The sequence below is a fragment of the Taeniopygia guttata genome, chromosome W (assembly GCF_048771995.1).
Source record: "Taeniopygia guttata chromosome W, bTaeGut7.mat, whole genome shotgun sequence".
NCBI classification, from domain to species: Eukaryota; Metazoa; Chordata; class Aves; order Passeriformes; family Estrildidae; genus Taeniopygia; species Taeniopygia guttata.
The window spans coordinates 27,926,588-27,940,777 of NC_133064.1; the positions used below are offsets into that span (position 1 = coordinate 27,926,588).

Here is a 14,190-nt window from a genome sequence, read left to right on the forward strand (position 1 = left end):
TGAAGGCTTTGTGAAATATTACTCCTCCTCGATTTGAAAGAAAAGAGAGACAGCCTGGGACCTGAGATGTTAGGAAAAGAAGGTTGCGGGGAGATGATGGAGTGGCTTTTGGCTGGACTTTTCTTGTCTGAACCAATTTCTCCTCCAAGAGAGACTTCATTTTATGGGGATGCAATGGTGAGCCACGAGACCTGCTTTAGCAACTACCAGTGCAGGAATGGAGTGAACAGAGAAAAGCTGAGGAGGGTGTGATGATGCCCTCTGTCTTCAGAGAAGATGAAGATCTCTGTTTTCACCCTTGGCCCCAGGGGAGGAGGAAAATGGGGGGGACTGTGGTCCCAAAATGAGACACTGGACTGTTGTTCCTGTGGGTCCTTGCCAAAGCATCCTTAAAGGAGCCCTATGAGCAGTCTGTCCATGCATGGTGGTGAGACCACTGTGACATGGAGAGGAGAGTGTCACACTGGCAGATTTTTTCCGGGCAGTGCCATGTGTGACATGGAAGCACGAGAAGTGGCAATTGTGTTTCCTGGGGGTCTATGGTGCAAGGGAGACTCCTCTCTCCCTTGATGGACTGAGTATTGATTATATTGAAAGGTGATGACTTGATTAGGGGTCCGAGTTGTGTCTCACTGTGGTTTGTTGGAGTTGAGTAGGGGGAGAAGGAATGTTTTGGAAGGTTTTCATTTTGGATTTAGTGTGTGTGTGTCTTTTATAGTAGTAGTAGTAGTTTAATAAAATTTTTCCCTTTGTTATTAAGCTTGGGCCTGCTCTGCTCTGTTCCGGATCGCATCTCACAGCATTTATTTGGGAAGGTGCATTTTCATGGGGGCACTGGCATTGCGCCAGCACCAAACCATGACAGCGGGTCTTTTCAAAATTCACTTTTCCTTTTAATTTCCTAACTGATTCATTCTATGTTGCAGGTGTAGTGGAGAGAGCAGAACGGTCTCTGCTAAAAGAGGTTTCCAATGACCCGCTATACGGTTTGCTCAAGAAATTAATCTTCCTTCTTTCTATTTGACAGGAACCTTACTTTGCAATACACATTCGTTCACATTCTGTGCTTCCATGTTTCCTAGCAGAAGACAATCCCATGGCTGATCTTTTAGCCATGTAAACACAGAATACACTTCTAAATATTATCGAACAAGCCAGAATGAGCCATGCTTTCTATCATAACAATGCACCTGCCTTAGTAAGAATGTTTAACATCTCTCAGAATCAAGCTAAATCGATTGTTCTATTATGTCCAGATTGCCAAAAATTAACCATACCAGCAATAGCAACAGGGGTTAACCCTCAAGGCTTAAATAGCCTGCAGATGTGGCAAACTGACATAACTCAATATCAGTCATTTGCACGGTTCAAACATATACACTTATCAATATATACGTTCTCAGGAGCAATCTTCACTTCTGCACATAAAGGAGAAAAGTGTAGAGATGTAATTAAACATTTTTTACAAGCCTTTGCATCCCTAGGCATTCCTCAAGAAGTTAAAACAGACAAGGGACGAGCCTACATTTCTAATAAACTGCAAGAGTTTTGCAAATTTTGGGGTATCAAACACACCACAGGTATTCCACATTTCTCCACAGGCCAATCTATTGTAGAAAGAGCACACAGATCGCTGAAAATGATCCTTGAAAGGCAAAAGGGAGGGACAGAAGTGCTGTTTGCCATAGACAGGCTGAATAAAATAAATGTTTTTAATTTTTAAAATAATTATTTTATGGAGCAGGTACCATCGATTTTCAGACATTTCAACAATATCAGTCAAGCAAAGCTCAAGGAAAAGCCACCAGTCTTCATAAAGGATCCAGAGACAGGATAAATTTCAGGACCCGATCCTCTTGTGACATGGGGAGGGGGTTTGCAAGCGTTTCTACAAATGCAGGTCTTCAATGGGTCCCTGCAAAAAAATGTCAAGTCACAGGTACAGCTGATCCAAGAGCAGCAGAAGACGCCAGAAGAACACGCAAACAACTGAGCGACAGCTGGAAGCATAGACTGTTTTCTAAGTTTGCACTAGTTAAAATAGTTTAAAAAATAGTTTTGCACTGAAAAGGTTCTGTGAGTTATTGCTGTTGTGTTAAAAAGTTATTAACCCACCTCTAAATCATATGTTAAAAATGCATTGAAGTTCTATATGTTTAAATCATATCTAGCCAGAAACTTGAGGCTTTCCTGGGAAAACACTTCACCAAAGTTAAGATAAAAGAATAATTTACAAGCATTAAAATTATAACCAAATTGTCGTGGTTTGACACAGGAAAAAGAATCTTCTTGGAAGGAAGAGGTCAGTTTGGATATTGACACTTGGGGTGACCAATTGAGGGTGGACACGCCTCTGAGAACACAGAGGGGTTAAAAGCAGAACTCCCAGGAGAACATGCTCTCTTTGGTTCAGGTCAGGGTGCAGTGCAGGACTCTCCCCTGCCCGGCCTGTTGCTGGGTGGGGGAGGGGAGCCACGCGGCCCAGATTGAGGTAGACCGAAGGGTGGAGGGACAGGAACCGGGCTGGCCCGCTGCAGATGGATGGGTGGAGGATGTCTCTGTTTCCCCCACCAGAGTCTCTCTCTCTCTCTCTCTCTCTCTCTCTCTCTCTCTCTCAGAAGAGACAGCGACGGTTTGTCAGCAGTACACCGTGGGGAAGGAGAAGAGCAGGGGGCCACAAGGCCGCAAGGTGCCCAGCCGTGGGAGCCGGAGATCTGGGCAGAGAGCCATCCAGGGAGTCGGGACTTTAACCCTCCCTTGAGAAATGAAAGCTTTGTGAAATTTTACTCCTCCTCAGTTTGAAAGAGAGGAAGAGAGACAGCCTGGACATGGGATGTTAGGGAAAGAAGACTTGGGGGGGAGATGATGGAGTGGCTTTTGGCTGGACTTTTTATTGTTAGCCATAGACTGAACCGATTTTCTCCTCCAAGAGAGACTGTATTTTAGGAGGATGCTGGTGAGCCAAGAGACCTGCTTCAGCAGCTGAGAAAAGACAGGAGTGGAGGGAACAGAGAGAAGTTAGGGAGGTTTGTGGTGGTGCCCCCTGTCTTCAGAGAAGAAGAAGAGAAGAAGATCTCTGTTCCTGAGACCCTCAGCCCCAGGGGAGGAAGAAAATGGGGGGGATTGTGGTCCCAAAAAATGAAAAACTGAACTGTTGTTTTTTCCCCTCTTGGCAAAGCATCCTTGAAAGAAAAAAATCCTAAGAGTAGTTTGTCCATCCATGCATTGGTGGTGAGAGCACTGTGCATGGAAAGGAGAAGGTCACACTGGCAGATTTTCTCTGGGCGGTGCCGTGTGTGACATGGAAACACAAGAAGTGGCAGCTGTGTTTCTTGGGGGGGTCTGTGGCACAGGAGAGACTCCTCTCTCCCTCGATGGACTGAGTACTGATTATCTGAAGGGTGGGAACCTGATTGGGGGTCCAAGTTGTGTTTCACCGTGGTTTGTTGGAATTGGTGGGGCAGGAGGAATGTTTTGAAAGGTTTTCATTTGGATTTTGTGTGTTTCTCTTTTTTTCCCTTTTATAGTCGTATAGTAGTAGTCGCTTAATAAAGTTTTTTTTCTCTTCTTATTAAGCTTGGGCCTGCTCTGCTGTTTCCTGATCGCATTTCACAGCATTCAATTGAGAGGTTGCATTTTCATGGGGGCGCTGGCATTGTGCCAGTGTCAAACCATGACACAAATTTTAAAATTATTAGCATAACTACAAATTGTAATCAAGGGTGAGGCTTTTTCACATCATGTTCCTTTCTCCTCTTTCCTTTTTATATATAGAAAGGGTGAGATGTAGGAATGTGCCCCCTGTTGACAGAGTGACCAAATTATCCTTTGTCTCCTTAAAAAGGAAAAAAGCCCACAAGTATCTCTCCTCAATTTGGTAAAAAGACACCTCATAGGACCTTTGGGACTTCACCTTAAACCTAGGGCTGCCAATTGGACAGAAGCCAAAAGGTCCTGCCTAAGCAATTCACTAGAAAAAGAAGAGAACAAAGGAAATAATTGCTTTTGTGAAGTGTTTTAACAGGAGCAAGAACCTCTTGCCCCTGGCTCAGGTTTTCTTTGTAAGAGCTTTGTTGCTTTGTTATTTTGCCTTTTATTAAAACTTTTCCGTTTCCAACACAACCTCAGAAGCCATCTTGCTAATTTTATGCCATTTGAGGTAGCTGAGCTATCTCGGGGGTGATAAGTCCTTTGAGAGCTTATAAGACCTGGCTTGAGGAGAAAACATACCAGGACAAGAGCCCTTAAGAACATGCTTTAACTTTTCGACAGTCCTGAAGTGGACAGGCAGTTGGACTAGATGACTGTTGTAGGTTCCTTCCAACTGAACTATTCTACCCTATAGCTAGTAACTGAAGAATAGTAAACCTTGCTGGATGTCCAGCCAAATGGAAGCAAGTCTAAAGAAATCAAACCTCTCACCAAACAAAAGCTTTTTCTGTAACAGTTCTAAATCATGCAACAGCCTCTGTGGTGGGTTGGCCTTCACTGACAGCCAGGTGCCCACCAAGCCACTCTCACTTCCTCTCCTGGATGGGGAGAAAATAAGATGGTGAAACTTCTGGGTTGAGATAAAGGCAGTTTAATGAAGAAAAGCAAAGGCTGCATGCCAAAGTAAAGGAAACAAATGGATTTATTCTCTACTTCCCATGAGCAGGTGATGTCCAGCCACTTCCTTGAAAGTAGGGTTTTACTATGCATAGCATTTACTTCAGAAGAGAAACACCTTAAAAATGCCCCCCTCCCTTCCTTTTCACTTTTAATGCTGGTCATTACATCATCTGGTATGGAAGATCCCTTTGGTCTTTTTGGGTCAGCTGGCCTGGCTCTGTTCCCTCCCAGTCCCTTCCACAGCCTATCAGCCTTTGGGGGCAGGCAAGGTTGGAGAGACAGCCTTGATGGTGTGTGAGCACTGCTTAGCAGTAGCCAAAACATGCCCGAGTCATGGATACCATTCTAGCTACAAACAGAAAGTACAGCACCATGAGGAAAGGTAACTCCATCCCAGCCAGACCCAATGCAGCCTCTCAGAAAATAACCCAAAGATGCCTTGCACAGTCATGGCTTGCTCAGGTTTTCTTTTGAGAAAGAAAAGGGAGGAGAAGGTAAAAGACCAAGGAACTAATAATTTATTACCTGTATGGAATAAAGCCTTTAAAGGCTCATGCTTTACAAAGCTTTCTCCTCTTCTACTTCCCTCCATTTTTCCCATGGTCTAACATATATTGTTTGGATGACAAAAAGGCTTCCAAAGAAGATAACAGTCCAATTTAAAAAAAAACAACAAAAAAAAAAAAAACCAAACAAAAAAACCAACTCCTCAATTCCTCTTCTAACTATCAATTTTAAATTCTTTGGGAAAAAAAATCAAGGAAAGGAAAAAAGGAAAGAACAAAACCCAAGCAAACAATTTCTGATACTCTATACACAGTAAGCAGTAGATTATCCTTTGAAAGTGACTAAAGAGCTTCCACCAAAATGTTTTTATTTATACTTTGCTAAGTTTGTTTTTTTAAAATACAATCTAAAAGCAGAAATTAAAAACATTCAAAATTAAGGCTAATGTAAATATACATGTACATCATCCTTGGAACACAACAACTATTTGACTACATTGTGAAAAGATTAGACTAGTAAACATGAAGAGCTAATGAATAAGGATGGCTGTGGGTTCAAAATTATTAGTAATACTTAACATGCCAAAAAATAGATCCCCTGTATGATACAATCATTCTTTTCTGATAGTAAGTGATGTTAGAAACAGTTGGAGGGGTTAGGTTTGTTTTTTTTAAATAAGTACATAGCTTTTAATTCCATTTATATATACACTTTTTTCCTCACATGAATATTTAGGAAATTTTAATTTCTCTACACTTTAGGTTCCTGGCATTATTGTGACTGCATCTAAACAGTTATTGTTTAAATGTACTCAACCACTTTAAGACGAGGCTGGTCATGTCCTACATCTACCTTTTAAAAATCAGGTAAATAATCATCCTTGAAAAAAGTGTAAGAATTACCTGATTTGTTTTTTTACTGTTTTCTGACAGTCTCTTAACCCAGATCACCAGTCAAGAAGATAGAGGATTTTGCAGAATAAGAGTGATACATGAATATTTTAAATCAAGCCAAAAAAGTTCAAAAGTTTATTTCAATATTATAACCATAAGAAACAAATTCCTACCTGCTAAGACATCACCTCTCACTTTTCCACTAACGTTTGAGAAAAAAAAGGCATACCAGTTAACTTTAAAATTTAGTTTTCAATAGTCTTACAGGGGAAAATTTGCCTTAAATATTTCCCAATGCATAATCTACAAGTTTGTGCATGTTATTTATTCAAGCAATTCCTCAATTGTTCTAGATGCCTTTCATTTGCATCCTGTAGAATTAATACAGTGGCTTTAGACTGAGAAAGGATTCAACTCTATAGTCATCAGAAACCTATCAGACATCCTTGACATTTCTCTAAACCATGCTTAAGCTTTGGATGTGAAATGGTATCTTTTCCAACATATTAATTTCAGGTAGTGAAAATCCAATCAAACTTGTTAGAATATCATCAGTAAAATCTACTTTGAGATAAACTGAACCATCAGAAATTTTTGTATTTATACCCCTGGACTCATTGCTGCTTGTGAGATTTCTATTAAAACATTTAACTTTCAGAAATAGAAATTATTCTCTCATCTCATTAGCACTGTGAAGAGCACAAGTGAGAAGCCTCATTTACAATACAAACAGGTTGAGGTATGTATTTGCATCATAGAGGTAGTTTTTACACTTTAATCATGTTAAAGCTTTGGAACTGACAACAGAAGGCTAGCCTGATCTATCAATGTCATCTAGAGACCCAGTCCAAGATTTGGCTGTAATAGCACCAAATTTGGTGGTCATTGTCTCAGAACATCAGTGGTTAATAAGCTCTAGCTTCTTGATAGTTTTGGAAGCATCTATGCACATTTAAATTGTATAACTGCACTTGGAACCTATTTTATCTCCTAAAGGAGGATAACCAAGGAACTCAACCTCCCTACAGAATTACACCAAAGAAAAATTACTATAAGAGTAAAAAAACACAAAGTTTTTGTCTTCTGACATTATAATCTGCAGCTAATAAAAAATACCCTGCCTTTAAGTTTGCCCCAGAACTCTACCACTTGGAAAAAACGGTACAGTTACTTACAGGAAATAACCCATTTGTTTACTCATTAACGGGTCTAATCCCTAGCGTGTCACGCCATTTTCGATAAGTTTCTCATGTCGTCCATGCAGTCCTTAGACAGCCTATCACCAGCTTGGCGCTGCTACCCTATGCCAAGACCCCCGGGGGCGGTAAGGCCAGCTGTCAGCCCACATCCCTGCCGACACCGACTAGCTGCAGTGGACAGCGATGGATGCTAAAACGAGGTGGTCCGCCCCACCAGAGTCACATTAAGGACGACACATGCCTCCCTACTCCTCAAACAGGCTGACCAGAGCCCAAGCCCCTTTCCCCACACCCTACCCTCAGCCGAACCACCCCATACACTTATCTGAGGCAGGAACGGTGCCGAACGAGCGGGCGGGCAGAACCAGCAGGGCAGCCTGCTTCCCATCACGTGAGTTGTAGGTGGGAAGAAAGACGAGAATATACCTGCTCTCTGTACACAAGCCCCCAAAATACCGCGCAACTCAACAGCCAGTAGGAGGCGTGGCGCCACTCACGGCTTTAAGCATCGCAAGAACACTGCCCCGCCTCCTCCAGTGCTAAGGAACAAGCTCAAGACGGAGTTTTCGCAGACGCCATTTTTTTCAAGAAAACCTCTGAGGTTGCTCTCCTTTGCTGCCTTCTATTGTCTCCACTGTTCTTGCCGCACTTCTCGTGGCCCCCGTCAAGCAGGTAAAACAAACAAACAACCTAGGCACACTGCGGCGGTGCAGGGTGGATAGTGCTCTTCTTCTCGTGATTACTTAGGCCTGTCTCGCCGTGGTCTACACGGAGGGCGGGGCGAACTAGAGGCCATCCCTGCCCTGATGGGCAGCTACCTTACCCAACGGAGCCGCAGTGGGTCCCCGACGGGGGGAGGAGAGAAGGTGGTTGGGCCAGTCATCTGGCGGTGTTGGTGCATGTGTGTTGGTAGTAGGAGTTGTTCGCCTTTCTCTCCCGTACGTGGTGGGTACAGGTAAGCGCGATTCGGAGGGGGTGTTGCTTGCACTGGGGGTGGGGTAGGGGGGATGGGTTAAGCCGGGTTGAAGGAAACTAAGCTGTGTATCGTACCCCTCCCGACCCTGTTGGGTGACACAAAAACACGGGAGGCCTGTCGCCGCCGGGCCCCAGGATTTTCTTGGACTCTCGCAGGGACTGCGCGGGGCGGCGGAATTGAGTAGGTCTGGGGACTGCTGCGTGGAGAAGGAGCGGTCCGGGAGTGATAACTCCTTAGCTAATGTGGTTTTGCGCAACCTGCGGACCCAAGGGGCTCCATGTGCCCTAAGGGAAGGGCGAAAAGGATGATTTGTGTCTCAGCTGTCACGCTTCGGTGGCCTTAGTGCGAGCACGGCGGCCCAACTGGTGCCGTTCCCGGAGTGGCGATGTGGTGGAGGCTGGTCGCACTAGCCGGGTGAGTGCTAAGGCCGGGGGGGGGGGGGGGGGGGCAGCGGTTGCTGCCCCTTTCTGGCGCCTACCTAGAGTAGCTGTGGATGGGGTGAGGTTTTGGTAATTATGGTGGGCAGAGAGGAAGACGAGGGCACTCTGCTGCGGCCTGTGCGGAAGCAGCTGTGTCAAAACAATTGGGGAGTGTTCTGCAGCAGAGCCTGCTTTTAGGGGCCATGCCAGAGTTCTCGTGGCAGGGCTGTTGCGCTCTATTGCCCCTGCTTGAGCTGGGGTGAGGGCCTTTGAGTGCCTCCTTTGTGTCTCTGGTCGGAGTGGGGGAAATCTTGTGACCGCGTGGTGGTGGTTTTTCGGCTCACGGCTCCGCCTAGCAGTGGGTAGGCGCTATCACAGCGGCCGCCATTTCTGCTAGTTCCCGCCACCGCGGAGGTGGGTCTCGGACTGTGGGGGTTATGTAACGGCGCCTTTCCCCCTCCCACCTAGGGCGTGAGCTGGGATTTCGAGCCTCTGCAGCTGGCTGGTTTTAGAAGCTGTGCGAGGGGTAAAGGTGAACGTCAGCCCGAGCAGACTGGCGCGTGGGCTGTGGAAGGGGAGGGGTCTGTCCGGGCGGGAAGGGTCCTTAGTCCCGGAGGGAGCGGGGTAGAGACACATGTTCGTGACTGCTTTATTCTTTAGATGTTTTCAAAAATGTTGCGTTAGCTAATTTAATCCTGCAAACTCGATTTGCACAAAAGAGCACAGCAACTAGTCGAGAGCATCTTGTCCTGAACAGTATATTACTGGCAGCTCTAGAATTTTTGGGAGGGTCGTAAATGAATAGGGTCTGGAAGGGTTAGCCATTTGAACCTGGTGAAATTTCTCTTCCTGCCCCCATCCCTGCGTTCTAGCAGCGTCTGTTTTGACACTTGGTTATTCTTTAGGCGGTGCTTTTTCTATTAGCTCAAATTAGGGGCCTGGAAATACTTGCATGTGCTGGGGAGGTGGTGTCTCAGCAGCGACTGTAAAAGATTGCATACCTACCGGCAGTGCTTGCTGTTAGCCTGCAAAAGCAGGGTGACTTAGAAATTAACGGATGATTAAAAGGATGCTTCAAAAAATTAAACACACCTCACTTTTTCTTTGTAGATATGTGTATCAACCGTTTGTTCAGGCTGTGAAAGTTGAACAATAAAATACAAAGGAAGGAAAATACCGTTCTTTGTTTGGCTGTTATCTGTACAAATTAATTTTTAATAAGGTGCAAAATTATTCTGCCTGGACTTCTAATTTGTTTTACAAGTATCCTTACGTCGTGGATTTAGCAAAAAAAGATCTTGTAAGAGGTACCTGTTTCACAAGGTCAAAAACGTTTGTCTGCTTTTGAGATTCTTCATACATGTATGCAGAGGTTATACATTATAGTGTGCTATTTTTAACAGAATTTTTCAAGTGTGGTTTGTGTGTAATGTTTTGTTCATCTGTTATACTGAATGGAAGGCATGCTAGTAAGTTGATAGAAAACTTCTAATCACCAACATTAATTTTATAACTTTTGGTCTAAATTGTTTAGTCTAAATTTAGAACTAAACAATTAGCATATTGAAACATAGCATCTCCTAACAAGGAAATTCAAGATATGGTATATAACATCCTAAAAGTAGGAACCAGATAATTATTCACTTTAAATATGTAATTGCTTAAAACTAGCAAATACTTGAAAATGAGCAAGGCTGGAATAATTCAGAGTGTAATTGTGTATCTGCAAGCCTTTGTACTTGATTATTATTTCTCCTCTTCGTGATGTGTTTAGTCTTGTTGTTTTTTTCATTTATAAATAAAAGCTTTGCAGCAAAATCTCAGGTCAAAATCCCATTTTCAGTTGTAGCAAGACCTATACATGAACAGAGCCTGATCTATGCTGTTTTCATAGGCTTCTGAAGCAGTAGGGTTTTGATCCTGCCCGGAACACTTGAGTTTTGCTCTGCAAGTATATATAAACCTGGTAAGGTCTAAAAGCAGGCATTTCTTGCTTTTCCCATTAGTATGATGTACAATTAACCTTTTCCCCCACAAAATAATGTACTAGCTCTTTTTTATTCTGCAACAGGTTTTACCTTCAATCCTAAGAATAAAAGGTAATGGAGACTGAACAACAGGAGGAAACCTTTACCAACACAGAGACAAATGGTAAATTTTTTAAAGGACTACTTTATTTTGGGGGGAAGGAAACTTTTTGAGTCGTGATGTTTCTAACTATTTTGGAATGCATTAACTGTATCAAATGCTTCATTTGATATTTTAATTTTTAAATGTCCCATGTAGTTTTATGTGATTTTTCTATCATGAATATGTCATTTTTCTTTGGGAGTATTTTAGTCATGATATAAGTAACTAAAAGTTATAAGGAAAGATTTGAAAATATTTGATAGATAAATGCTCAGTATTTGTATGGACAATGTGATCATGTAAAGATACTGTTAGGCATATCTATTACTGTAATTTATAGCAGTTGTTAGTTTGAAGGAATGTATATATATATGTGAAATAACTCAAAATATTAGCTAAATGAAAAAACTTTTGGACATAATTAGTGAAGAAGAGTTAGAGCATTAGTATTGATTCAGGCCAGTTTTTTAAAACTATTTTAAGTACTGCTTTCCTACTGTTTCACTAGTATTTCGGTATTGGACAAGCTACTTTTAATCTTTTGTGCTTGAAGGTTTTCCCAGTTGTAAAAGAATACTAAGTAGATGATGCAGCACTGTTGTAAAGTGTTCTTTTTTCACAAAGTTTTAAAAAAATCTCATTTCAGCTGTAGTTTATACATTTAAATGAGTCTTCACTTATTAATTGATATGTAGACTGATGAAGTAAAAACCTGTTTCTGTGGTATAGATGCTTAGAGTAGATGTCAGAAGTTAGCATTGGGCTAATGGGAGGGAATGCTTCACTAGGAATACAGTGCATAACTTGCTATACAGTTTTATCATGACTTAGAAAGTTAAATATATATTTGTGTTTTCCCCCCTATGGACCTGTCTACAGGCAAACGCCCTGCAGAAGATATGGAAGAAGAACAGGCCTTCAAAAGGTCTCGGAATACAGATGAAATGGTTGAATTGCGCATTTTGCTTCAAAGCAAAGTATGCTCTTAGTATTGCTATATTCCTGCTTACACCATTGCTTAAGACAGTGGTGACAGTGTATGTTGTGTATGTTTAGAAAGAACTTGTGCTTTATTTAAAATTTATTTAAGAATACTTGTGTGCATGAATGATAGTAGAAGTGTATTGCAATCTTCAGTAATTTTTTTTCAAGGATGAGTCTAACAATCTATGGGACTTCTTTGATTAAAAAAAAATTTACTCATTGAAAAAAATAAAGACAGAAATTTTAAGCCAGTTCTCATGTTTGAGTAGAACATAATTGTTTCCAGGGGAATGTCTTTAGAAAGCAAGCAGTTTAGAGAATGATCAGCTTATAATTATAAATTAAATATGAGGCAAGATGAGGACTTCCTCAAAATTTTAGTAATTTCTCCAGATTTAATAAATCTATAAGTATCAACAGTAGTAAATAAGAGAGTAATGTTCCATGGATTGCAATTGCTTCATTGACTAGTATAAATTGTCACAGTAAAACTGCTGTTTATGAATCTCCTTTAGTATTTGCAGATGTTTGTGCTGTCTGAAGTAACTCCATCTTTTGTCTTAGGGTAGGGGAACGTTACCTTAACTCTACACGGCATTTCTAATGAATAGTCATGTGGAGTGCTGCAAAATATTTTTTGTGCTGTTAGCAGCATGTATGAACTGCATAGTAAAAGCAATAATTTTGCATGTAATTCTTGAAATAGCCTGGTAAAAAATTAGTTTTACAATTTCCCCTCTTGAATATCTTGAGTTTATTCCCGTTGATTTTAGCAACTGGAGGTTAGCAATTGTTTATATTGGTTTTACATTCTTCAGACTGTACCTACCTGAGTGATCAATTGACTTATATAGGCTTCAATCAAAAGTAGCATTTGCTCAAATGTTTGGAGTGGTAAAGTGAAATTTGCAAACATTAAAAAAGTGATCAAATAAACTAGCAAAGTTGTTGACTTATATAACATGCATGGAAACCCATAAGTTATTTCTTCAGTCATATTCTAACTATGAGATGGTTGGGGCCCTGAGCAACCTGATCTAGCGAGTGGCATCCCTGTCCATGGGGGGAGGGGGTTGGAACTAGATCATCTTTAAGGTCCCTTTCAACCCAAATCATTCTGTTTTAAATATGACAGATCCCAGGATAGACCTCTGTGGTACCCCACTTCTTACCAGCCTCTAGGTGCAATAAGATCCATTAACTATTACCAATCATCCAACCAGTTTTTTATTCATCTGCTTGTCCACCTATGATTCTATGAGAATACAGGCAGAATTGCCTAGAAACTTAAATTTGAAATTGAAAAAATATTACTGAGTATTTTTATCTCTACATTGATATTTTTTGACTTTTTTTTTTCTCCATGGTAAAACCACATCAGTTTGTTTTGATTTAATTTGAACCTTTCAAAAGGAAACAAGCCTCACCCCACCCTTAAATGCATCCCACAAGGTAATGCAGAAATAGATACATTGTTCTTAGTCTTCGGTTCAAAAAAATAGTCTGTGCTGTTTTAGCCTAATGTAAATTCTGAAAACTATTTTCCAGAATGCTGGAGCAGTGATTGGAAAAGGTGGCAAAAATATTAAGGCACTTCGTACAGATGTGAGTATACATGAGTTTGAAATAATTTAACACCAATTCTTCCAAGGCACTGCATTGAAAACTTGATTGCATACATTTTTAGAAATTGAGAAATTCAAACCTAGACAACAATAATCTAATAAGCCACTTATAATGATTGTTGGAGAAGATAACTTTAGTTTTTCATTTTTTTTTTAATTGAAGCCCAGCTCAAGTTATGTGGGAGGAGAGGTTTATATTAAACCACTTTGTTTTCAAACAGGGTTCCTCTAAATTACACAATTACATGAGTTAACATCTCTTATTAGAAATATCGGTAAAACTTAAAACCTGTAACTACCATTTCCCATATATGTGAATCCATTATAGTGCTATTGAAAACTATCTGTGGTGGCTGGCTTAACCCAGCAATAAAAGAATTATTGAACTTGCTTTCAAAAAAATCCCAAAACATAATGGTCCATCTGGTTTTGCTTTAACAGTGTGGACATAAAGCACAAAAACATTAATGTTAAGGTTGCATGATGTAGATACAGGTATAGAACAGTAGAGAAATATTTTGTTTTACTTGGAAGCATTTTTAAATCGTCATAACTTATTTACCTATTGATATTTTATGTGGGTTGACTCTTGTGATTAGACACACATTCAGTGTAAATGTTATGTATATATAAAACTTGGCAATGCTTCTTAAATTCCATTTGTTTACACTCCTGTACTTAGGATCAGCTACAATTTTTTTCAAGCAAGACTGTGTTCAACACAATATTTGCTAATATATCATCACAGAATCAGTTCAATCTAAGTTCACAAACTATTGCAACTAGAATTGAGGAATAAGCTGAAATGGTCACGAATTGTGCAAACAAACTTTGGCAGCTAGTGTT

General features: G+C 41.0%; 1 protein-coding gene across 15 annotated transcripts in view; it reads left to right on the plus strand.

Annotated features, from left to right (window-relative positions):
* Positions 1 to 671: 671 nt before the first annotated feature.
* Positions 672 to 14,190, plus strand: part of LOC116806864 (heterogeneous nuclear ribonucleoprotein K) — a 28,983-nt gene continuing 15,464 nt past the window's right edge. For 2 of the 15 annotated variants that reach the window (XM_072923002.1, XM_072923007.1), the window contains exons 1-4: positions 8,018 to 8,165; positions 10,677 to 10,755; positions 11,602 to 11,712; positions 13,268 to 13,324. In XM_072923002.1, coding sequence (XP_072779103.1) covers positions 10,708 to 10,755; positions 11,602 to 11,712; positions 13,268 to 13,324 — 216 coding nt within the window. In that variant the 5' untranslated portion in view covers positions 8,018 to 8,165; positions 10,677 to 10,707. Of the gene's footprint in view, positions 7,883 to 8,016; positions 8,166 to 8,212; positions 8,601 to 9,114; positions 9,138 to 10,493; positions 10,572 to 10,676; positions 10,757 to 11,601; positions 11,713 to 13,267; positions 13,325 to 14,190 lie in introns of those variants that run through there. The other 13 variants (XM_032744643.3, XM_072923003.1, XM_032744638.3 and 10 more) reach the window with 13 other exon arrangements.